This window comes from Camellia sinensis, chromosome 3 (genome assembly GCF_055761805.1).
Source record: "Camellia sinensis isolate YWXY chromosome 3, ASM5576180v1, whole genome shotgun sequence".
NCBI classification, from domain to species: domain Eukaryota; kingdom Viridiplantae; phylum Streptophyta; class Magnoliopsida; order Ericales; family Theaceae; genus Camellia; species Camellia sinensis.
Window position 1 is genome coordinate 107,012,529 of NC_138963.1, and position 26,749 is coordinate 107,039,277.

The 26,749-nt window shown below is 42.1% G+C and overlaps 1 protein-coding gene across 1 annotated transcript; it reads left to right on the forward strand.

The window, feature by feature from the left end:
• The first annotated feature begins 1,482 nt into the window (after nt 1–1,482).
• Nucleotides 1,483–2,187, forward strand: LOC145821743 (protein MAINTENANCE OF MERISTEMS-like). Its single transcript, XM_082918303.1, has 2 exons — nt 1,483–2,001; nt 2,110–2,187. Exons 1-2 carry the CDS (start codon nt 1,483–1,485, stop codon nt 2,185–2,187), a joined length of 597 nt encoding a protein of 198 aa, XP_082774429.1.
• Nucleotides 2,188–26,749: the final 24,562 nt, after the last annotated feature.

Genomic DNA, 26,749 nt, shown 5'->3' on the forward strand with positions numbered 1-26,749 from the left:
ATAATGGAACGCATTAGAAATTCTCAAAACAACGAGATAACGGAACAAAGCATGAATTAACGAAGCGAATAACGAAATAATGGAACAAGTTATAACTTCAGAACACCAACAAAACAAATTATGAGTTAAGCAAAATGAATTACAGCTTAAACAAAACAGGCTATGAATTCAAACCAATTTTAAACAAATAAAGTAACAAAATTCTCTTCCTTCTTTTTTCTCTTCTTACTTCCTTTGTTTTTCCTCTTTGTTTGTTTTTCTTCTTTCCTTGTTTTTTTTCTTTTATAGTTTTGCCTTTCGTTTTTTCTTTTTTTTTCTGCTCTATTTTTCCTTTGCTCTCTTTTTCTTCTTTAATATCTTTTTCAATGTTTTTATTTTTCATGCTTGTGTTTTTTTCCTTTGCTCTTTCTTCCTTGCTTTTTCTTCTTTTCTTTTTCCCTCATTGTTTCTGCTCCTCTCTTTCCCCAAACCAAACTGAAACCCAACACTAAAACACACTGGAATAAAAAAAAAACCAAAAATGGGTTTGCATTTAAAGCCGGTCAGCTCTCAATGAAGCATGACCGGTCTTAAATAGAGCCGGTCGGCCTACGATGGCAGCAGTGGGGCAGTTCGGTAAAATCACCCACCGTGGTTGGTTTAAAACACACCCAACCCTCATTTTGTACACACACACACCCAAAAACCCTTCTCCTCTCTCTTTATGCTCCCTCTCTCTCTAGATTTCCTCCTTTCTCGCATTACCCAACATCCCTCGCAAATTTTTTTTCGTATAACACTTCTCACCCTCTACACTTTGAACCGAACAAAAAGTGATTTAGTTGAGTTTTGGGATTTTCCTTGGTTTTTCTTGCTTTCTCACATATTTACCCATACTTTTCCCTCTCTCTCTTTGATTTTTACTTTCACTTTATTTTCTCTCTCTTAGGGTTTGGGATTTTGGGATTTTTTCACTCAAACTCACCCACCCAATCACTTTTCTCCACTTTCCCACTTTTCTCACTATGGGTAGCAATGAGGTTCCCGTCCCCAACCCCATCGTAGGTATTGGTGCTGTCCTAGGTGAGGATATAGAGGCCGAGGAAGTCCTTCCTCCCATTCCTGAGTCAGAGTTTCCTCCCCTTGCTGATAGACCATTTCATGTGGCCACCTACTAGCCATGTACACACATTCTGACCTTAGGCGATATCCAATGATTCGAGGGTCTTCTTCCTAGGATTGACAAGGACATTCTACTACGAGAGCCTGTGGAGCACTTATCCGCTGATGCCTCCACAGTAAGTAATTATCTTTGTTTGAACCTATTTGAATTCCTTTCAATGCACTACGAATACTGACAACATTCCCACACTACAGGTGATGGCCAGGAGGATTAGAGGTTATGGGTCTATTTCTGGCCACAAGCACTAGTACGAGAGGCTCCTAGCGGAGGTCCGTGCTTTAGTCAACGTGGCTGGCTTCGGACCTTTCTGCTTAAGACTGATGCAGATAAAGGCTAACCCATTACTTCCTGAGGCCCTGGTGCAACGATCGTGGGACACCACAGACTCGTTCCACTTCTCGTTGATTGGGGAGTTGACTCTGACCCCGTACAACTTCTCGATGCTCACTAGCCTACGGGTTAGGGTTGGCGACCCGATCCCTTTTGATCCAGACATGGCGCAGTGGAGAGCTGCACAGCTCTATCTCCTTGAAGTCATCCCAGACGCTATCGATCCAGGGATGGTGAGATACAGTGGGCTCTTGGAGCACTTCTCTGATCTTCAGCCAGCTACTTCGGAGGAGATCGCCCAATACACTTGTGGGTTCCTCATGTATCTCCTCGGTACTACCCTATTTGCGAACAGGAAAAATACCGTGGGGCTATATCTCTTGGGAGCACTAGTGCATCCACAGCGAGTTAGGGAGTATGACTGGGGTGGCGCCAACCTAGCCACCCTGTACTGCTACATGAGCTCTGCATCCCGCCGCAAGGCAGACTTACTTAGTTGCTATTGGCGAGTTTGAGAGGAACACCTCACACTTCTTCATTCTGTTTTACTTTCCATTTCTTGTTTATACCTGCTTTGCATTTTTTGTTTATATCTGCTCATCTTTCTCTTCTTGCAGCTATGCGTTTACACATATTTCACTTCTCTGGCTATGATCCTAGTGAGGCTGATTGAGTTGTCAATATCGCTCTCCTAGTACTACAACTCCTGATTTGAGCGGCACCGGCGCGTGGACCGAGACTTCTCTTACTTTTGACGCTTCTTCGACACCATCAACGTAGATAGGGTAACAAAACCTGACACTGGCCTTGATCTGTTACTATTTCCACTATTTCCACACTGCTATTTCCATATTGCTATTTCCATGTTGCTATTTCCATACTGCCCAACCCCTGGTATCTGACACTTAGCTTGCACATTCTGTTCACAAGTTGATTGGCACCCTTGGGCGGGCATCTCTCAGGTAACGAGGATGACCTATGTTGCTACATGGCTCGCCTCTACCATGTGGATTCTGTTTGAGGGCCCTTTCAACAGGGCGTATTACTTGGGAGAGAGGTTCATCTGTCAGACGCGAGGCATAGCTAATCTCGACATCCTATATCCTCCCCCTCTTGGCATGATGGTAGTTGATGATCTCCATGACGAGCCCCCAGATTGACTTCCTTCTGTTGAGAGAGGACGATGATCGGCACCATGAGCTCGATGACTTCACTACTTTCTTACAGACTGTTGTGATGGTGCCTCTTACCCTGGGTGTGATTTGTGCCATTTTGGAGGTTGCTGCTACCGCTGCTAGAGGTGCCCCTACTACCACTCCCGTCCCTGGGCTTCTTGTGATTCCTACCAAGGTCTTATACATGTGACCAAACGGGGTGATTGAACAAATTCCCCTTGAGCATATTGAGGAGAGGGATTGAAGACTAGTGATTGCACCCGGCATCGAGCAGGTACATGTTTCTTTATACTTCTACCCATTGTACTTTATTTTTTTTCCTGTCCTTTGTTATTTCTGTCCACTGTTCTCAAATTCTCTTTGTTTTGCAGGTACCTGCTGTAGACAACCCATTTTTGACCGTCCTCAAGACTTGGACGTCACCGTTTGAACACTCGGCGATCATCCATGTTTATGTTCGTTTGGAGTTCCTGGAGGTCTCAGCTCGCGCGCCTTGCCTCAGGATCTCCGAACTTGACTGTTTAGTGTCTGGCTTTACACCAAACACTTGTGTTTTGCCTTGGAGAGGCAGGGTAGGGCTTGTAGACCATCCCCACCCACCACCAGCAGTGGCTAGAGGCCACTGGCTGGTTTTTGCTGCCACCAGCAATGTATATTGCCGGCCGACACTATTTGTTGCCGGTCAGCACTATTTAGTGCCGGTCGGCACTCTTTTTTGCCAAGATGGCATTTTTGGCCGGCCGACTACTATGCATCTGCTTTTGCAGATATTTTAAGACAGCTGTCTTGCTTTTGGCTCCCCTCCATACACGTGTATGGAGGGATCTCTCTCTTGGAAGCTTGTCTTGTAAGCTTTACAAGACAAAAGCTTCTATATAGAGAGAGCCTTGTCTCTTGGCTTTAGAGGTTAGACTTGAGATATTTTGAGAGCTTAGACAGCCATTGCTAGAGTTTGAGTTCTAGGGTTAGGGTTAGATACACATCCTATCTCTCTTTCCCTCTCTTTTGTGCTCTTGTGTGTGTTTTAGTCCATACTATTGCACACAAGCACCTAGTGTTTCACCTTCCTCTTGGAACTGAGGTTCTAAGGGACTGATTTTGAAGTTTTGGTGTTGGATTCAAGCCAAGGAGGGTCATTGGAGCATCATTGTTGAAGAAGGCTTCAAGGGTAAGAATCTCACCCCTTTATTCCCCATTTTTGCACCTTATTTCTACCTGTCTTAAATTCGTTTTTGAGCTTGGTGTATAATACAAAAAAGTTTTGTTTTTAGACCCTCTTGATTGTTTATTAAGGGTGTTTTGTGATTTGAGGGTGTTTGACCCCTCTTAGGCCTTGAAAGGCCTTATTTTGTGCTACTTTGTGCTAGTTTCGGGACTTTGGTGTTTGGGCCTCTTCACCACTGAAATCTTGAGGTATTTCAGTGGTGGAGATGGTGCCTTGAAGTCTCTAAAGGGAGAGGGCCACCCCCTCTCCTTGTTGTCCTTGAAAAGGGCATGTTTTGGCCTCTAAAGGGAGCCTATGTTTGAGTGTGTGTTGAGCATGTATAGGCTGTTTTTCATGCTTATATTTCCATAATATAACATGATTTTAAATTGGTTTTGGTACTGTAGACGCGCCCCGGTGGGCCTCATGCTACAGTTCGGACTCGATTTGTGTCACGGTTCTTAATCTGAACCAAAGAGTCCAAATCTGGCAAATCGTTTTGAGAAACAGATTTTTGAAAAAGTAGTGCCAAACATGGACTGCTTTGCCAGATACAGAGTCGCCACCTAAATATTTTAAAATGAGGGAATTTAGGAAACCCTGACTCGGTGCCGAAGGCCACATGTTCGTCATCACCGGAGTTGTCTCGGCTCGGGAGCTTGGGTACGATCGGGGAAGGTCAGCTATGAGCACCCCCTTTCGCCCGGTCCGAAGACCGGCCTCTACTAACCGTGATATTCGTTTTTGAAAACTTTATGCCTTCTTAAACCAATTATTAGCCTAGAATTACTATGTTATGCGCGCAGCAAACAAGTATAGACTAGATTGCCTAATTTGGAAATAAACATTGCATATCCGTTCGGTTTGAAAATGCTTTGGAATTTGCTACTCGCAAGTAGGCTAAAATACGGATTTCAACGAGTTTTTCCAACTCAAACAATCCAACCTTCACCCACAGGCATTCAAAACAATTTAACACATAAGCATCTAGCCTCATGGTAATCATACTGTCATGGCAACACTCACACGCATGCGATATGCTAAAGCATAAAAGCTTACCTAGTACTCCGAGCCAAAACAGAAACTAGTCAGTAATCATATGCATGATCCTAGTTCATGTTAGAAATGGCTAATGCAACACATGCAAAGATGCAATCTAAACAGGCTCGGCTAACCCTAAAATGGCATATGAAATGCTACAAGTAACATGTATTCAATTTGGAATTGAAACGTACAATGTAGTTTGTATGATGTACCGAGCCCGGTGCATGTCAACAAATGCATGGATGCACGCATGCATAGCATAAGGTATGCCTAAATAAATGTGCCCTAATCTACCATCATAAGCAGGTAAATAAAAGGGAAGGAAGAAGTGGGGTTGGAAGACATACATCACACGCACGCACACTTATTACAAATATGCCCTCACTCGAAGGGACCAAAATAATAATACAAATTAATTAACTACGCAAGCTAATTAAATATTACAAATTGCTTAATTAATTAACAAATTAACTAAACTAAATAAAAACAGTAAACCGCCTCGGGGCGAGCGCCAGATGCAACGCATGCTCGGGATTGGCTCGGAATCGCACTGCCATGCATAGTTTGCCTCTGTTTTCCCTGCTCTGCTCCTCTGAAAACTGCCAAAGTCTCAGGGATGCCTCTCAGGACACCGAGGGATATCATCGGCCGAGCAGAATTTCCACCGGCAATAGAATTTAGTCACCGGCACAAAATAGATCCACCGGCCATCGATTGACTCCCGGTCGGCACTAAATACTGCCGGCCGGCAATAAATTCCTGCAGAACCTGCAACTCACAGCAGCAGAGGGCAAAATCTTGCATGGCAATGCAATTCAAGCAATTTATGCACCCATCACATTCCTTATCATGTTGATGACTCAAAGGAGGATGTGCCCCAATTCTCGGACCACCAATCACGCATTTCCATGCATGATGGCCCAAAGAAACAAGTATGCAACTTTGATTTCAAATGCATGCAAACCAATCAAACAAATTAGGCCTAATTCCTATCACCATTTCAAGGAACAAGGCATGCATGCAAGATGCAATGCAACCTAGGCATACAAGCTAAGGATGCAATATGGCATGGCAAGGCACTTATGCAAGCATACAAGCATACATATGGCAATGCAAATAGATGGAAAGGTGGTCTTATACACGAATTAGGCAGCTCTAATAAGGCCTAAAACAGTGGCCATTAATGCCTAAAATGGATGCTAAGCACACATGCACACACACATGTTAAGACCCAACACTTAGGCACAAAGCAAGCAACATTCAAGCACACTTGAAAGAGACATTCATGGACTAAAAGCATGCAACATAAGCCCTGAAAATCATGCTAAAACAAACCTCAAGAATCATTTAAATGGCATTCAAATGACTCAAAACAAAAGCATGAATAAGCACCAAAACATGGAGCATTGCTACACAAGCTTATGAGGCATTAAAGAGACATGCAAGGCAATCCAACAAGCATGGAAATGGGACTGAAATGGCATATAGGATGGTCCCAAATCACCAAAACAATGCAAGGATAGCATGCTACACATGCACATACTCAAGGCTAACAAGCCTAAATACAAAGGAGCTATATCAAGCATGCCAAAATCAACCCAAACACTTATGGACAGACCTAGAACATGGCAAGATAAGCACATAATCTTCACAAGACTAAGCCTAAAACATGCTCCAACAAAGGCTAACAACCTAAGACATGTTAAGGCATAAACAAGGCATTACATGGCAACTATGCTAAGCATGCATGGAGTTCCAAAACCAACTTTAAATCATGTTATATCATGGATATATAAGCATGAAAAACAAACCAAACATGCTCAACACACACTTAAGCATAGGCTTCCTTAAGAGGCCAAAATGTGTCCTTTTCAAGGACAACAAGGAGAGGGGGTGGCCCTCTCCTTCTTGGGACTTCAAGGCATCATCTTCACCACTGAAATCCCTCAAGATTTCAGTGGTGAAGAGACCTCAACACCAAAATCCCGGAGCTAGCACAAAATGGCTCAAAATGAGGCCTTTTAAGGCCTAAGGGTGGTCAAAAACCCTTAAACAACAAAACACTCTTAATAAACAATAAAGAGGGCCTAAAAATAGAACTTTTTTATGTTATACAATAAGCACAAAAACAGCTCTAAGATAGGTATAAAATCAATGCAAAAATGGGGAAAAAAGGGACTAGATTCTCACCCTTGATGACCCCTTTACAAATGATGCTCCAATGGCCTCCTTTGGCTCCAAACCAGTCAAGAAACTCAAGAACAAGCCCTTAGAACCCTAGTTTCAAGAGGAAGGTGAAACACTAGGTGCTTGTGTGCAATAGTATGGACTAAAACACACACAAGAGTAAATATAGAGATAGGATATGTATGCAACTCAAACCCTAAAACCAGAGCTTCTCTCTGTGTTTTTCCCTCTCTAAAATGTCTAAAGTCCCTCTCCCTTCTTTTAAGAGAGAGCCCCTCTCTATATCGACAAGCTTTACAAGAGGGAGATCCCTCCATACACGTGTATGGAGGAGAGCAAAAGCAAGACAGCTGTCTAAAAATATCTGCAAAAGCAGATGAACAGCAATCAGCCGGCCAAAAATGCCATCTTGGCCAAAACGAGTGCCGGTCGGCAACAAATAGTGCTGACCGGCAACAAAGAGTGCCGGCCGGCAAACTATATTGCCGGTGGCAGCAAAAACCAGCCGGTGGCCTCTAGCCAATGCCGGTGGTGGGTGGGGATGGTCTACAAGCCCCACCCTGCCTCTCAAGGGCAAGATGCAAGTGTTTGGTGCAAAACCAGACACTAAACGGTCGAGTTCGGGGATCTTGAAGCAAGGCGCGCGAGCCGAGACTTCCGGGAACTCCAAACGAACACAAACATGGATAATCACCGAGTGTTTAAACGGTGACGTCCAAGTCTTGAGGACGGTCAAAAATGGGGTGTCTACAAGTACTCCATGCATGCTTAGCATAGTTGCCATGTAATGCCTTGTGATCCCTTAACATGTCTTAGGTTGTGTGCCTTTGTTTCTAGCATGTTTTAGGCTTACATTTGTGAAGATTTTGTGCTTATCTTGACATGTTTTAGGTCTGTCCGTAAGTGTTTGGGTTGATTTTGGCATGCATCATATAGCCTCTTTGCATTTTGGCTTGTTGGCCTTAGGTATGTGCATGCATAGCATGACATCCTTACATTGATTTGGTGATTTGGGGTCACCTTACATGTTATTTCAGTCCCATTTTCATGCTTGCGTGACTGCCTTGCATGCCTCTTTAATGCTTTGGAAGCATGTGTTGCATGCTTCATGTTTTGACCATCATGCATGCCTCTAAATTTGAGCCACTTAGATGCCATCTAAGTAGTCCTTTAGCCTTGTTTTAACATGCTAAAAACCTGTTTTTAGTTGCTTAATGCATGCCATGATTGTTGCGATAAATGTGCTTCAAAGCTTCATGACTTGCCTCAAATACTTGGACCATGCTTGCATGCATTTGCTTGTCTTGTTTAACATGATTTGGCATCATTTTATGACATGAATTTCAATGCTTATGTTGCATGCTAATTAGTCCATGATTGTCCCTTTCAAGTGTGCTTGAGGGTTGTCTAATTTGTGCCTAAGTGTTGGGCCTTAACATGTGCATGTGTGTATCTGTGTTTTGGTCTCTTCTTTTGGTCGATTTAGCCACTGTTTTGGGCCTTATTAGAGCCGCCCAAATCATGCTTTAGACCACCTTTTCATTGGCTAGCATTGCCTCATGTTTGCTTGCATGCTTGCATAAGTGTATCGCCATGCCATGTTGCATCCTTAGCTTGCATGCTTAGGTTGCATTGCATCAACATGCATTCCTTGCCCCTTGATTTGGTGATAGGGATTAGGACTTTGGTTTGATTTGGTTTGCATGCATTTGAAATCAAAGTTGCATACTTGGTTCTTTGGGCCATCATGCATGGAAATGCGTGATTGGTGGTCCGAGAATCGAGGCACGTGCCCCTTTGAGTCATTATCATGATAAGGGACATGGTTGGTGCATATATGCCTTGAATTGTGCTGCCATGCTTTGTCTTGCCCTCTGTTACTGTCATTTGCAGATTCTGCAGGAACACTCTGCCGACCGGCAGTGTAAGGTGCCGACCGGCAATAATTTCTCTGCCGATAGCTTCACTTTGTGCCAGTGGAAATTCCATTCAGCCGGTGGTGACCCCCATTGCCCAAGGAAGTAGTCCTGAGGTTTTGGCAACCTCCAGAGGAGTGAAGGAAGGAAAACAGAGGCAGCTCACGCATGGCGGCGCATTTCCCGAGGCGATTTCCTGTTTTCTTAAGTTTTAGTTAATTTGCTTAGTTGATTAGGCAATTTGTAATATTAATTAGCTTGCGTAGTTAATTAATTTGTAATATTTATTTGGTCCCTCCGAGCGAGGGCAAACCTATAATAAGTGTGTGTGGGTGGTGTGCATGTCTTCCAATCCCCACTTCTTTCTTCCCTTTTATTTACCTGCTTATGATGGTAGATTAGGGCACGTTTAATTTAGCATACCTTATGCTATGCATGTGTGCATCCATGCATTTGTATTGCATGCATTAGGCTCGGTACATCACGCTAACTGCATTTGTACTTCATTTCAAAAATTAAATATGTGATAATTGATCGCATTTCATATGCCATGCTTAGGTTAGCCGAGCCTATCTAATTGCATCCTGTATGTGTTGCATTAGGCAATTTAACATGAACTAGGACACGCATGTTTGCTAACTAGTTTATTGTTTTGGCACGGAGTACGATGTAAGTATTTTCACTTTAGCATCTCGCATGCGTGTGAATGTTAACATGACAGCATGTTTACCATGTGGCTAGATGCTTATGTGATAAAATGTTTTGAATGCCTGTGGGTGAAGGTTGGATTGTTTGAGTTGGAAAAACTCGTTGAAATCCGCATTTTAGCCTACTTGCGATTAGCAAATCCAAAACATTTTCCAAAACAAACGGATATGCAATGCTTATTTCCAAATTAGGCAATCTAGTCTATACTTGTTTGCTGCGTGCATAACATAGTAATTCTAGGCTAATAAATGGAATAAGAACACGTAATGTTTTCAAAATCAGATATCATGGTTAGTAGAGGCCGGTCTTCGGACCGGGCAAAAGGGGGTGCTCATAGCTGACCTTCCCCGATCGTACCCAAGCTCCCGAGCCGAGACAACTCCGGTGATGACGGACATGTGGCCTTCGGCACCGAGTCAGGGTTTCCTAAATTTCCCCATTTTAAAAATATTTAGGTGGCGACTCTGTATCTGGCAAAGCAGTCCATGTTTGGCACTACTTTTTCAAAAATCTGTTTCTCAAAATGATTTGCCAGATTTGGACTCTTTGGTTCAGATTAAGAACCGCGACAACAAAATCGCGAGTCCGAACTGTAGTAGCATAAGGCCCCCCTCCGCGGGCGCGTCTACACCTGCAGTGTATGATGATGACCTTCTCCAGATGAGCGACCTACTGCTTCTCATGGTACGGAGGAGACAAACAGCTCTGACCACTCACAGAATTGATGTATACTTTATTCCTGATTTACTATTACAGCAACCTTGTCCATATTCTATTGCATCCATTCTGATACCTGTGCTTAATTCAGTTGAATCTCTTCTGACAACTATACTCATTTCAGCTTGAGCTAGCACTAGCCACACCCACTGGACCTCCTTCAGCTAGGAGAAAACAGAGACGGGCCCCAGTGAGGGGCCAAGGATGAGCTGATCGAGGGAGAGGTAGAGCGAGACAGCGTTCACCTTCCAAGGAGTCTTCTCGAGGATAAAGAGGATGAGATTGACATGCAGTCCAACAGCCCCAGTGATGATAGTGATTTACTTCCTCTGCAACCAAGGAGGAGGAGGACGAGGATGGAGTGATGATTTTTCCTTCTTTTCTTTTATTTTGCTTTGTAGTTAGAAACTAGCGTTAGATGGACCCTTGTATTTTATTTTTAAAGTCTTTTCTTTTATTTTTGTTTTTGTAAAACAATGATTGAGGGTGGACCTTTTAGATATGAAAAGAATATTTTGCACGAGTCCTCTTGCACGATGTGACATGTGATGATGAATGGTGCTTGCATGATAATCTTGTACAAGACTTTTCACAACTGTGAATGCTTGCTCTTGAATTGATTCTTGCATCGAATCACCTTACAACCGGTCAAAATACAACATACAACTCGATGACAGAGAAAGAAAACGAAAACGACCTAAAAACACTAAACAACACTCAAATAAAGCTTCTATCCACCAAGGCAAGAACCTGCCCTCTTTGCAACTACTCTAATCTGGGCAATCATTGAGAGCCGGCCAACTCTAAAAGTGATGTCAGCCAGTGGGATCCAACTGTTATGCACTACTCTTTCTCAAAGTCTATAAAAGGTGCTCCTACTGTTTTCTCAGCAGAATAGCAAGTCTTTGGCATTTTGCTCTCAAAATGGAAATCCTTCTCAATAATAGGCTCTGAGACTAGATAACCACTTTAGACGGCTCGAAAAAGGTGAATTTTCGTGGTTTTGGCCTAAATGCTCTTTTTCCTTTGAGCCACACCCTTCTTTGTTTCCCGTTCCTCCATGCCGCGGTCTAGTGCTGGAACCCAATTACACTCGTGTTTCACTTCGGACCACGAGAAATGTGTCCAACGCTCGAAGAATTTCAAGCATTAATGGAATCCCGGTGCGATGAAGAAATCATGTTGCAACCCCGTTTTGGCCATGCTCGAGCACTTGGACGCATGCGTGGGCTTCCATTATGTGAGGCTCGATCCTTGGCACATGATGGAGAGTTGGACATTCCCGGTTTAGTTCATCGGTTTTTCGCTATTGGAGACAGGAGTTACCTTCTCTGGCGAGGCTATCGGCAACATGCTCTCTGCTTATGCCTGGTTGCGCAATTCTTTCTTGCCCCTAGTGTCAATGTAGCCAGCATCCGGTCGATCGAAGTGGCCTAGTGCCTGAAAGAGGGCAAAACCTGCATGGGCTTGGCACTGGTCGAAACTTTGATGGGCCTTGATGCTTTCCATCGGCGAGAAACTACTCAATTTGGAGGGAGCCTAATGCTTCTCCTGGTATCGTTTCCCACCCCTCTTATTTATGACCCTCACACCACCTAACACTCATTCTCTATTTTCCTCTCTAGCCCTTTCTTTACTTTTCTCTCAACGTACATCTCTCTATTCTTTAATCTCTTTGATTTTTCATCCCTTCCCAAGTATGGTTGATGGATAAGCTGAAAGTGGTGAACACTTGCCCCGCGTAGTCAACCCGAGCTTACTTCTTTCGCCAATGGCTAGTGGATTTCCATTCAGAGAGGTTGTGGTGTGACTGGATGTGTAGTAGATCTGCAGCTGACAGAACTTGGCGTTGCCCCTGGCTTAATTTGACTAAGATGAGTCATAGTATGTCCCATCAGCTAGGTACACAATTGATTGGCCTCATACACTGCGTGTTCTATTTCCCCTTCCAGTTCAGACGCTAGTTTGGGCATGATCAGACACGTCCAAATGAGGAGGTGGAATACCCGGCTTCATTTTCCATTCGTGGTTCACACTTGATTCGGTACCTCACTGCTTGGAGGACGAGGGTGCTTCTGGCCCTTTCCCCTAGTTGTAGTTACATCCTTTCTAGCAAGTGCTTGGCTTGGTTTGAGGACGAAGAACAAGTTTGGTCATCTTTAGCTACATAAACTTCCACGAGTGTAAGCAGAAGACATAGAGCTACCTGACTTAGCTCTGCCCCTAGTTTTACTACTTTGATCTTTCTTTTCAAGTTTTATGATGTAAAAGCAACGTTGATTTAAATCAGAGAGTTGGAGAATGTACTTTGTATTGAAATCAATAAAATTAAAGTTGCAAACACTGAAAAATTTCCTTTTTTGGTCTAAAATGGTCTAAATTGGAAAAGGTAAAATTTTGAGAAAAATCAATTCATTAAAACTTTTCAAAACAATTTTCAAAAACAGTCACTACCTAACACACTCAAAACCCATCCTCAAGATATACAACCTTAAATCCGAAGATCGTAACTGCCCACAACTATATTATTATCGATGCGTTATCTTGCTATTGACCTTTCTACCAAATGGTTTGGAGATATCACAACCCAGAAAATGATGCAAAGAGATGACCCAATTATAAAAATGAACAGGACAGTTGAATTGGAGATGGTTATGGCCGAACTTTGGGGTGAAGTTGCCTACGTATCCAAAGGTGGGAATCAGGCCTTACGTAGTTCGGTTAGGGTTCACTCGAGTATTAACTCTCTCGTTTTGTGCTCTAACTTTTGCCAAAGTTGCCCTTTTGGGTTTTTGGCGTTGTGAGCTCAGTTTTTCTTTGTTTCTAATTTTTCAAGCTCTAACTTTCGCCTAGGTCACCCTTTCAAGTTTTTGGCCTAGCGAGCCTCTCAAGGGTAATATTTCTTCAACTTGTCCATGTTGATCGGCTGTGAAAACTCCAACCCATCTAGGTCCATAAGAATGATCGCCCCTCCTGACCAGATAGATTTGATAATGTAAGGGTCAGTCCAATTGGATCGGAACTTGCCCCTAGGGTCATGGATAGGAGCTCAGTTGTTCTTCAGCACCATGTCCCCTTCCTTGAGATTTCTAGACTTAACTTTCTTGTTAAAAGCCCTAGCAATTCTACTTTGGTAGCCCTAGATATGATATAATGCCCTCAACCTCCTTTTGTCAATTAGCATCAGTTCCTTAAATCTGCCTTGTTGCCAGTCTGCCTCTGTTATCTGACACTCAGCCATTACTCGCAGTGACGGTACCTCAATCTCAATTGGCAAAATAGCTTCCATTCCATACACTAGGGAATAGGGGGTTGCCCCTGTAGATGTTCGAATTGATACCCTATAGCCCCAGAGTGCAAATGGCAGTTTATCCGGCCAGTCCCTATATGTTTCAACCATCTTCCATAGGATGTTCTTCACATTCTTGTTTGCGGCCTCAACAGCTCTGTTGGTCTGTGGTCTATACGTTGATGACTTATGAAAAGCCACATTATATTTCTCAATCAGATCCATCACCTCTTTCTTGAAGTGTGAGCCGTTATCGGAGATGATCTCATTTGGAACTCTATACCGGCAGATAATATTGCTCTTCATAAACTTAGGCACATGCGATGCCTTCGGTACTGAGTAGGATTGGGCCTCCACCCATTTTGTAAAGTAATCAACCACCACCAGGAATTACTCATGCCCATTCGAGCCCTTTGGTGTGACTTCCCCAATTACATCGATTCCACAAATAGAAAAAAGCCACGGTGAAGTCATGTTATGGAGCTTTGATGGAGGAATGTTCATGCGATTAGCATGGACTTGACATTTGTGGCATCGCCGAACAAAACCAATACAATCCTCCTCCATAGTCAACCAGTAATAGCCTTGTCTGAGAATATACTGGGCCAGCATCACACCATTCATGTCCACTCCACACTCTCCTCTGTGGATGGCTTCCATTAGACGCTTCGATTATTTTTCTTCAACATATAACTTGTGCATTCCTAGATGACCTCTCTTGTACAGCTTACCCCCACAGATGATAAATTGGATGGCCAGACACCGTATTCCCCGTTTATCTTAGGCATTTGCCCCTGGTGGATACGTCTTTTTTTCCAGGAAATTCCAAATGTTGTAATACCAGGGATTCTTGTCTTGAACCTCATCTATTGCGGTAATGGTCTAGTAAGAAGGTGTGTACTTCTACACAATGATGATTGGATGTATTTTCACTCCAAGCGGGATGTCTACCATGGAAGATAGAGTTGCTAATGCATCAGCGAAACAGTTGCTCTCTTTCAACAAATGTGTAAATGTCAGTTTTTCAAACTTAGGAATCAGAATATCCAACGCCTGATGATACATCTTCATGTTCTCTTCTTTGGCCTTCCAATCGCCGTTAGCTTGAGAGACAACCAAATTCGAGCCCCCAATAATGTCCAACCTAATTGCCCTTAGTTCTAGGGTAGTTTCCAAACCAACAATGCACTCCTCATATTCTGCTTCATTGTTGGACACTCTAAACTAGAGTTTAAATGCTAAGGGAATATGGAAATCATCGAGTGCTATGAGCAACACACCTATCCCATAATCGTACTAATTAGCCATCACGTCAAAATACATCATCCACATTTCCTCTTCTACCTGCAGAATGTATTCATCTAGGAACAAGTATTCCACTGCTTCATCTCATTTTACCAGGTGGTTTGCTAGGAATTTTGCTACAGCTCTCCCTTTAACAGATTTGCGTGTGACATATTTAAGATCAAATTTAGAGAGAAAAAGCAACCAACAAGCTAGCCTGCACGTAAGCATTGGTTTATTGAAGAGATATTTAATGGGATCTAATCTCGAAACCAAGATTACATAATGAGCTAACAAGCAGTGCCTCAACTTCCTAGTAGCCTATACCAAGTCTAGGCAAGCGTTCTCTAGGGGAGTGTAATGGGTCTCGTAGTCTAACATCTTTTTGCGCAAGTAATAGATGGTCTTCTCCACTTTGGCTTTAGATTCTCGAGCTAGCGTGCACCCCATGGTCGAATTTGTCACTGACAGGCACAAGATCAATGGTTTTCCTGGTTCTGGTGATGATAACACGAGTGGATTTTGCAAATACTGCTTGACTTGTTCAAAGGCATACTAACAGCGATGGTCCCATTAGAACTTCTTTTCCTTCTTCAGGAGACCAAATAGTGGTTCACAAGTCAAGGTTAGTTTTGAAATAAATTGCCTTATGAATTGCACTTTACCCAAAAAGCCATACACCTCATTTTCAGTCCTTGGTGGTGGCATTTCTAAGATGGCCTTGATTTTGGAAGGATCTACCTCAATTCTTCTCTGTGTGATCAGAAATCCCAGCATATTTCCTCTTGTCACCCCAAAGGTGCACTTCTAGGGGTTCAGCCTCAATCTATACTCTCTAATCCGTTGAAAGAATTTCTCCACTGCGATGTAATGGCCTTCTCGCTTTTTGGACTTAACAATCATGTCATCCACATACACCTCAACTTCTTTGTGGATCATGTCATGCAAAATGGTGGTTGCAGCTCTCTGATAGGTAGCCCCAACATTCTTCAACCCAAATGGCATGACTCGGTAGCAATAGGTGCCCCACGAAGTAGTGAAAGCGGTCTTCTTCCTATCCTCGGGTGCCATCAAAATTTGGTTATACCCAGAAAACCCATCCATGAATGATAACAGCTCGTGGTTGGCGGTGAAGTCTACCAACTCATTTATGTGTGGCAAAGGGAATTCATCCTTTGGACTAGCCTTATTCAGGTCCCTGAAGTCAACACAGACCCTAATTCTGCCATCCTTTTTCGGAACTGGAACAATATTGGCCAACCACGTCGGATACTCATATACAATTAAGAACCCTACCTTACTATGTTTGGTGGCCTCCTCTTTGACGTTCAACGCCTAATCCGGGCGGACTCTGCGCAACTTCTATTAACTAGTCGGGCCTCAGGGTTAAGGGGGATCCGATGCTATACAACTCAGGATCGATTCCACGCATGTCTTCGTAGGACCACATGAAAACATCTTTGAAATCATTTAATAAAACGATTAAATGCTTGTGTTCCTCCGAAGACAACGTGGATTCGATCAGGACCTAGCGGGGATCCTTCTCGGTACCCACATTAATTGCTATGATTTCATCTCTTCTCCTCAAAATCAACCAAGTTTTTCATGGCCCGAGGAATTTTTCACTCTTCGTTTAGATCAAAATTTTGAAAGTCAAGATTAGTACAACAAACCAATGGCACAAAGAAGGAAGCAAAGTCTATTGCATTTCTATTCAAACAGTATGGATCCTCGGTTACAGTTGACTCAAAAGAAAAATTGAAAGATGACCTGGACAGGACCTTGGTATCCGGGTTACCACTCCCAGAAGTACCAGACTCAGATGAACCCGAATCTGACTCTGATTCCACAGACTCAATGGAATCAGATTCGGACTCACTATCCAATTAAGAACTGCTAATAGTGCCTTTCTCAAACTTCCAAACCAGGTGTGGATCCTCAGATGTATCCATGATGAGACCAGTAAAATCTGCTGTCGGTGTATCCCCGATCATTGAGATAGTAAAACTATCCCCTAAGTTGGCAGCCTCTGCTCCAATAGTAGAACTCGTTAGTAAGTCAGCCAATGCTTTTCTCAACAACTCTTCTTCTTCAAAATCCAGGCTTACTGCCCTGCCGTGATCTGTGTGGATGCTTAGGTTCGTCTTCTCATCCTCCTCTTCTGGTAACTAGTGTCCGAAGAAGATCTCGAACCCTGGATACCATGTTTTTGTCTCCCAATCATGCCAAGGCTCTAGAAATCCACAAAAAGGGAAGTCTTCCTCTTGGTGGACAAAACGTCCGTTCAAGGTTCCTCGTATTGGTTTGTGGACTAATTCATGTTGTTTTCCAGTCCTCTTTGCTTTGATTCTCCCTTTCAACTCCTTCCATTTCCTTTGTCAATCTTCAACAGTAGGTTTGTATCTTAGCCAGAAAGCATGGGGGTTGTGACTCATCTCTTTAGCAATAGTACCTCCCTGCCTGCCGTTCTTGCCCAGCCCTGCTCCAGGAATATACCCCTGTTTGTTTATCATGTGGATGGACTGAGCGCTCACGTAATTTCATCATCTTCTGCCATGATGGTCTGGACCACCTGGGCCTTTAGCTTAAGAGGAACACATCTTCTTCCCCATATATAATTTTCAACACAGGCGCAGTAGTTCCTTGGGGAGGATGGATCGCAAAAAGGCCGTATACCGTAGTAATCCCATCCATAAAGGGCTATTTCACCAACTGATGAACCGTTGATGACACAACCCTTATCTGATATAGCCAGGGCCTTCCAAGTAGTAGATTGAACGTGGCCGGAATGTCCATGACATGGAATTCCACCTCATGCTCAGACGGGCCGATTAAGATATGGCTCTTAAACGTTCCCATAACATCCTCGCTAGTATTGTCATAAGCTCGGATGGGCTGAGTCATGGGTGTAAAGTCAGCTGGCCTCAAACTGATGGCATAAGCAGTCCTCACTAGACATACATTAATCGTCGATTCGATATCTACCAGCACCACCGAAATCTATTTTTTTCGGCTTTCTAGGGTTACATATAAGGGTCGGTTGTGGTTGGCACCCTTTGGTGGTAACTCCTTATCTATAAAAGATAACACCAGCGTAATATCCCCAGATGTAACCAACAATACCAATTGGTCAGCTGTGGTGTCGATAGACAATTTGGTTTAGTTCATTACCTCCAACAGTGCTTGCCTATGCTCTCGAGAAGCCATGATCAGTCCTCAGATTGATATGTCGGCCTAAATCTTCTTAAGCAATCTCAAGACTAGGTTTTCTTCAACATCCTTCTCTTTTGATTTCTCACCCTCTTTGTTGGAGGACTCCGGCTGGTCTAAAGCCGTAGGTTTGAAGTACCGACCACTCCAAGTCATGTGGTTAATCTCGTCAGTATACTAGGTGTCATTAGAGGTCTCAACTTTCCACCATTCGTTAATGTATGCATGACTTAGGTCGCTATCTTCCCACCACTCTCCTGCAGCCATGGTCGGGCCACTATTGGATTCTATCTGGAGCATGTTCACATCACGCCCCCCGTCATCATACCATTCTTCTTCCACTACAGCTTTGGTTTCTACATTCTGATATTTTCTGAGCTTCCTTGGTATCCTTTTCCAGTCACTGGGCTCCCATTCAATCTTTTTTGGTAGCTTGGACATCACCTACCGTTGTCTTGATTTTGTCTTTCCCTTTTCCTTTTCCCTACTCCAAAGCTATCTACCTCCGAATTTCTTCTATTCTTTCCCGTTGGAATTGGTCCAACGCCTGTTCTTTCTGTTCTTCCCCGATTGGAGGTGCAGCCTTAATCTTGCTACTACCACCAATTTCTTCTTCTTTCCCAATCTCTCATGTTTGTTCCACATCTGACTCCTCCTCACACAACCACCTGTTGCTTATTTCTGGCTGACTTGGATCCCACCACCCCAGTTGTACACTGCTTGTATCCTATTCTTCAAAGAAGTAGAGGTTGTCGAGATCCTCTTCCAGCTCAGCCAGGTCCCTTTCTAGTTCAGCCAAGTCATTAAGGCCTTGTTCAGGCCACTCATTCTAATGCTTCCCTAGTTCATCCTCTCCGATAGCATTGATACTAAGGAAGTTCGACAGTATAACTATTGGCTTTGGCTGATCGACGACCACAATGTATAAGCTGGGGGTCATATTCCTCTGCAAGTGAGACTTCCTTCTCTATGACACGAGTATCAGGCAAACCCTTCTCTAGTGCATTCTCTTTCTTCTCTGCCTCTGCCGCCACTGGCTCAATTTGGGTTTGCGGTGTTAAGTCCATCATGCACATGTACGTGCCTTTGGGAATAATCACCTCTGGCTTGGGTAGATAGGATGGGGTGATATATATACTAGGGTCGAAGAAAGAAAGTAGTGTATGGATGTGGTTAATGTTTCTAGGTATGGGGGACTTGGTTATGTGTAGGAAGTGGGTTAGCAGTTACATTTGGTTTAGAGGGTGGGGCGCTAACTTTGTTGTCAATGAGATCCTGGATGTCATGACGTAGGCTGTAGCACAAGTCTGCAGGATGACCATGTTGTTGGTGGAAGATGCAATACTGGGTAAGGTCATGTCTGGATGGTAATGGGTCAGGAAGTGGTCAAGGATCGGAGGGCTTGAGATGCCCTTTTTCCATTAACAATTTGAGGGCGCGAGCTGGGCTCATGTGAAGGGGGTAAAGGTTCTTCAGTTTCGGGGTGGGCCAGTGGTTTGTGAAGGTTACGAGGTTGCGGTGGCAAAAAGATCGGCCATTTTGGCCGCTATAACTACTGTACTAACATCTATAGGCTACGGAATAGTGTTACTGCTAGCACTAGTACCCCCGGAGAATGGCCTTCTTGCAGGTTTGCTTGTTCTGTGAATAATGCCCTTCTTGAATGCACTTTCAACCTAGACCCCCAACTCATATAGGGAAGCAAAGGTGGATAACGGTGCCACTATCATTCTCTGCAACATATTTGGTTCAAGATTCTGGACCACCAGCCGAACTTGCTCTCTTTCAGAAGGCCTATTTGTCATTCTTGTTGCTTTTGCCCTCCATCTGGCAACAAAGTCAATGAATAATTCTTTGGGGTTCTGGGTAGTAATCTCCAGCTCACTGATGGTTACCTCTATTTGCGTATTATAAGAGTACTGGTTAACAAACGACTCAGATAGCTCTTCCTAATTCTACTTTGTAGAATCCTCTAGTTTTGCATACCAGATGGCCACTACATTGGACAGAGTTCTCCCGAACAACAATAGTTTTTGAGCTTGAGACAGACCCATCGATCTTAGCACATCTAAAAACCGGCAGACATGTACAATTGGATCCCCATTTCCAACAAATCTGTCCATGTGGGGCATTTTAAATTTCTCCAGTAATCTGGCCGAAGCCTCAGTGTACCCATCTTCCATATTCAAAATGGAGTTGAAGCCCTGGGATTTTTTCAAAGGGAAGGATTCGCACAGGGGGTTGCACCAAAGGCCTATAAGCCGGTGCTGGTGGAAACATTTTCTGAGGGTCTGGGACCTGGGGATTTTTCACTAGTAAAGGTTGATTAGGGTTTGGCTGAGCAGTCGAGATCGGATGCACGATTGACGCGGATGCCCCAGATGTAAGTCGCAGATTAGTGATGATTTCATCCTGTGCGGCTATCCTATGGTTCACAGTATCCATGGTTCTCTGAAAATTTTCCATCATGGTAGAAAAAAAAAATTGTGTTCCATGCCATTACTGGTCTAGGTGAGTTAGATGCCGGTGAATTGCTTGAACAAACAGGTGTTTGCTGAGTGCTTTGTACTGGTGCTGCTGACTGTCTATTCCGTCTTCGTCAAACAACTGGCAGAAGTGAGACTAACACTGGTTGACAACCAACAAGGTCTTGAGCTTTGCAAAGCCTGCCAAAGCAAGTCCACACAACTTGGGAAATATCAGGTCTTTTTGAATCTATGATGGTGAACTACCTAGCAAAAGACAGAGAAAAAAAAAAAAAAATCCCATCGATCAAAAACGGATGGTACTTTGGCCCAATTCACAGTAGATAAAAACACAGTTGAAGAACCACAATCCCCACTGAACTCTGTGCTCAAACTAATATTCATTTGTATCACTCATATGAACCATCCTGTACAGTTTCACTGTAAAAGCACATACCAGGTAAAAGAACCAAAACACCCCTATGAGGGGGGTAGGGTTACCATGTCCTAGTTTTTTCATGAACTAGGATTTTCTATTTCAAACAAAGCGTCTCAAAACATCCTGTAAACGGGTGGCATCCAGTCCTAAGTTAGAATAGTCACAATAGCTTCACCATATGAAATTAGACCAAATGGTCAAAAAAGGGGTACCTCAGCAAGATTACCTAATATACCTCTCACACCTAACAATGAAAAGTGAAAGGAGGATCAAGCGATACAGTAGTAATTCAGATCCAAGGGTTGTGTTTCCAACATGGCAAAGCCCATGACCGGCCAGCCTTTTAGGCAGGCTTTTTAGGCAAGCCGTCCAGGAATAACAGATGGAAAACACAGTGACCTAAAGTAACAATGCAAATGCTATGCAAAGAACATATACATGTATATAAATTTTCACATCATGAATTTCAAGTCAAGTTCTCTAAATCCCCAGCAGAGTCGCCAGAAACTGTAGCTTTCTTTTCATGCTCCTTTCAGATACAGCTAGCCCTACAGTTCGACAAATCTGTTGGAAAATCGATGTTTGAATGAAATGCCAAAAATGGACTGCTTTGCCAGATTACAAAGTTGCCACCTAAATATTTTTTTGAAATTTAGGAAACCTGGGACTCAGGCCACAGGCCACTTATCCGTCATCACCAAAATGTCTCAGCTCGGGAACTTAGGTATGAGAGGGGAAAGTCATGAATTGAGCACCCCACTTACCCGATCAAAGACCGGCCTCTACTAATCATGATGTGATTCTTATTTACATTACATGCTCTTGTTCCGATTTATTATGTTAACTTTACTAGGCGATGCACACAAGTATAGACCAATTTGCAAAAGTTGGAACATTTGATTTCATGTTTGTTTTGACAAAAAAGTGTTTTGAATATGCGTCTCTTAAAATAGTGAGTTCGTATTGTACATTAATCAATTTATCCCAATTTTAGCAATTAGCCTTCATCCACCGACATTAAAACAAGTATATCAATTAAGCACCTAGCCTCATGGTATTATGCTTGGCATGGCAACAATCACACTTATGCAGTATGGTAAAACAATACGTGCTCACCTAGTACTCCGAGGCAAGCCAAATAAAGAAAAATGATTAGAAAATATGCATGTTCCTAAACAATACAATGTAACTAATGCAATGCACACATTTATGCAATTTTTATAGGCTCGGCTATGAGCATGGTATATCATCCAATTCAAGGTATGTGATAAATCACGTTTTCAACCAATGAAATTGAAATTGACATTGGTTAGTATGACATGCCAAACCCAAATGTACATGAAACAAGTGTATGCAAACATGGGAATGTTAAGTAAATATGATGCTCTATTCTACCGTCATAAGTGGGTAAATAAAAGGGAGAAAAAAGTGGGAGTTGGAAGGCATACACAATTATTACATATTTGCCCTGATGCAAGAGGGTCTGAATAAGTGTCCAAATGTCCGCATTAACTAATTATTACAAATTCGAATAAATGAATTGAATAAATAACTAGCTAAGTTACTTAACGACTTAGTACAAATTCAAGGGACACTAAGCTAACTATCTAATTTATCACAACAAAGATATTATATCAGTACTAATTACACAACAATAATATCCAATGCAACAACAACTAACATTTACAACAATAATGATAATTACAATAATAAGATAATAATATGAATACAAGTAACAATGAGGCACAACGATTGCATGCACAATGTCTAGAAGTTGCTTTGTCTGCCCAGACTGCTCTGCGTCACCCTCAGCCACTGCCCTCTGTTTTTGCAAAAAACTCACTACTTGCCACACATTGGTAGCCGACTGACCCCAAATGAGATCTAGCAGAGTCCAAAAGGAGCCGGTCGTGCCTTAATTTTGTGTCCAAACTATTTTTGTGCTCTGAGGTGAGAACAGTGCAGAGAGAGCCCTTCTAAGCTATGTTTATCCTTTCTACACTTCTTTGTCATAGGGAACTCAAGAAAAGAACAAATTCGCGTTCAAAACCATCAATAAGCATAAGTTGATGGCTTGATGATCTGGAGCACGTTTTGGACAAAATTTAATAAATGTAATGGAAAACCACCATTCCCTCTTATCATGAAGGCTCAAAGAGGAAAGTAGACACGCACCAAGTCTTATCAACATATCATGGATTGATACGTGACAATTCTCAAAATGATGGACTTGGCATAACGTATGGCCGAATCCAACCAACTCTAAACATTTTCTTTATGTCGGTTTCATTGATTTTTGGCCAATTTTGTTAGTCTTCACCATTCTTTAATCAATTTGTCCAAAGTGATGGTTAAGTCTACTAAATGAGAAGAAACGTCAAACGAGAAGTGATCCTAAGCATGAAAGAGCACCTTATGCCTTGACGATGAACCTCAGAAGAAATTAAGCCATTAAGCATATGTCTCTTTCTCATGCCTTGAATAACCGTCGATCGGTTGAAGTAACTCTCAATTGAAAGAAGAGAAGAAAAAAGGAAGCTTACAAAAATGATTGTGGGATCAATTATTAGAATGAGACTCATCAACATAGAAATTAAACAAATAAAGCTATTAACTCAAACATTTCAACGTCTAAGGCCTAAACAACCGAAGCTATGAGGACGTACAATACAACAAGAAAATATTCAAAGCATAAACTAATTTAATAAATTAGGATAGCCCTAAACAGCCTCAAACGGGCAAAAAAAATAGTGGCAAAAAATTATGGTAAAGAGCATAAAAAAAAAAGGTATGAAAGAACAAGGAAAAAGTTGCCAAAAATTAAGGCTAGTGCACAAGAGCAATGAGAGTTAGCTAACCCCTCCATTTTTGGGACCTCAAACCATGTTTTTATTTTTTTTAGCCTTTTTTAAACTCTGAATATTAGTTTAAAAGTCAAGGAAAAGAGTGTAAAAACAAGAGGGTGAGCTATGAAGTAAGGTGCAAGAAAGGGTGTTAAACCTTTCTACCTTTGGTAGCTATTCAAACCCAATTTTTACCACTTAAAATGGATCCAAAACAACACAAAGACACCCAAAATAGATAGAAAGGGACATAAATGAATGCAAGAGAAAGGGTGGTAAGCTTATAACTCTTGAAGAGGACAAGCTCTTGTTATGAACCAAACTTTGTCCAAGCACACTCTTAAGCTTGAATTGTGATTCACAAATCTCAACCAAGGCTCCAAGACTTTGCTCTAAGGTTGTAGGTAGTGTATAGATATGGGGTATGGATGATCAAAATAACTCAAAGTTAGCTTGCACAAGAAGAATGGGCTCTCAACTATGTTTTTGCTTCATTTAAAATTTTTCCAACCTCTAACACTGAGAAAAATGCTCGTACTTATAGAATTTGAGCAAAATAGGTCAAAAATATCTTCAAAAAATGGACAGTTGGCTGATTCCCACCCAGAATAATGTTTTTTGCTAAAGAGAACCGGTCGGCCCCCAATGGCCATGGCCGACCCTATTCCTCTATTTCAAACTCAATGTAGGGTGGCACAATGTTCAAAAATGAATGTCTGGGGAAAGAACAGTAGGAATGTGAAAGGTTTGAGATTGGTTTTAGAGCTTGAACTTATATCCCTCGTTGAGAACTCAAACCACCCTCAACGCAACTTTCATCATCGAGTGTGCATGACAAAGCGTCCAAGTCATGCATGCGGTCAAAAATGGGGTGTCTACACCATGATGCTTTGATGATGTTCATACTTGTATGAAAATTATTGTCTCAATAGCTTATTCTAACCTTAACTTAAATCATCTAACTCAAGATAAAACTAAATAGGGTGGTATTTGGTTTTCGATGATAATAGATTGATAGGACGTGTTCCCTAACTGAAAGTTAAGTCTTGCGCAAGTGATTGTTTCGGAACCTTTGAATGGATCGGTTGCATTCGTACCCTAGATACTTATGACACATAAAGTTGGAGGAGGTTATATATTTTTACCGTCTCTTTTGAGGTCCTTGGTTGGCACTACGCAGTATGTAACCATTGTAGGCATCCGGGGTAAGGTCTGCAAACCAACAAAAGATGAGACATATCGAATAATCCGAGTCCAATTCTTGTGGTTGGAAGGATGAAATCTCTTTAGGAGATTTCTAAATTACTAACATCTAACCTTGTAATCCTTTGTTTTTGACTTGAATATCATGCTTCATTACTTGTTTGTTATAATTATGATTGTGTATTGGATTGGAAAAAAGGGATGGGGTGTGTATTCGTTTACTGTGCATTCCAAGCTCATGGCATTTCATGCCAAGTATTGAAAACTATTATCCGGCCGAAGATGAAACCAAAACATTTGAAAATATTTGACTATCATAGAAGAGGCTAGAGATTATCGTTGTTTAAGTCCATCTATAATCCTATTTTGTTTTGAGAATGTAAAATTTATGAAACTTCCTGTTTTGTAACTAAGTGATGATCTTGTAATTATTATTTTACTTATATATACATATATGTTTTGTGAATCTATCCTTATTTTTTGTTAACTTATGTGGACATTGTGTTAATACCTTGTTAAGATTTGTCAAAAATATAGCTTTTCTATCTAAGGAGATTAGACTTTGAAGAGAGGCTATATTGACTCCTCCAATCTTTCCTAGGATCTTACTTGGTTATTGGCCAAATGACTCATTAGTAACGTTTCCTAGACTTCATCCTTAGAGTAAATCTTGGAGCACCACACTTGTAACCATAGAGAAATCATGTATTTATTTGTTAATGTATTCCTTGATGTTCCCAATTTTTGGGGCGTCATAACACTGGTTGGTTACTTTTGTTGATGATTATTCTCATGTTTAGGTGTACATTATGAGACATAAGTGCAAAGTGTTGGGCATCTTCTCAACTTGGAAGAAGATGATTCAGACTCACACTAGCAGAAAAATTATAAGGCTTAGATCAGGCAATGGTGAAGAGTACAAAGCTGATCCATTCAAAGAAATCTATCAAAAATAGGGTATAGTATGACACTTCACAGTTAGGCATACTCCACAGCAGAATGGAGTGGGAGAACGGATGAATCAAACTTTGTTAGAAAAGGTGTGTTGTATGCTTGTTCAATCTAGTTTGGGTAAGCAATTTTGGTCTGAAGCTCTAACATATGCAAGCCACCTTATCAACCGTTTGCCGAATGCTGCGAATGATGGTAAAACACCTATGAAGGTGTGGTCTGGTTCTCATGCTACTGACCATGATCGGCTACATATATTTGGTTGTCCGACTTGCTATCATGTGAAAGAAGGTAAGCTTGATCCTAGAGCCAAGAAAGCAGTTTTCTTGGGTTTTAGTTATGGTGCGAAAGGGCATAGGATTTGGTGCTCAAAATCGAAGAATGTCATAGTTAGTCGAGATGTCATGCTTAATAAGTTTGAAATACTCTAGCAACTCAAGCAAAAATACTCTATTTGTCATGACCCGAACTCGCTCCTATAGATTAAGGTTATAACTGGCCTATAATCATGAGATTACCTATAGTCTCAAACAAGATTAAACGTCTCTTAATAGTAGTAAAAGGGCCAAAGTGAAAGCAGACTTAAAAATTTTGTCCAATGAGCTGTGCTCACATGGCATAT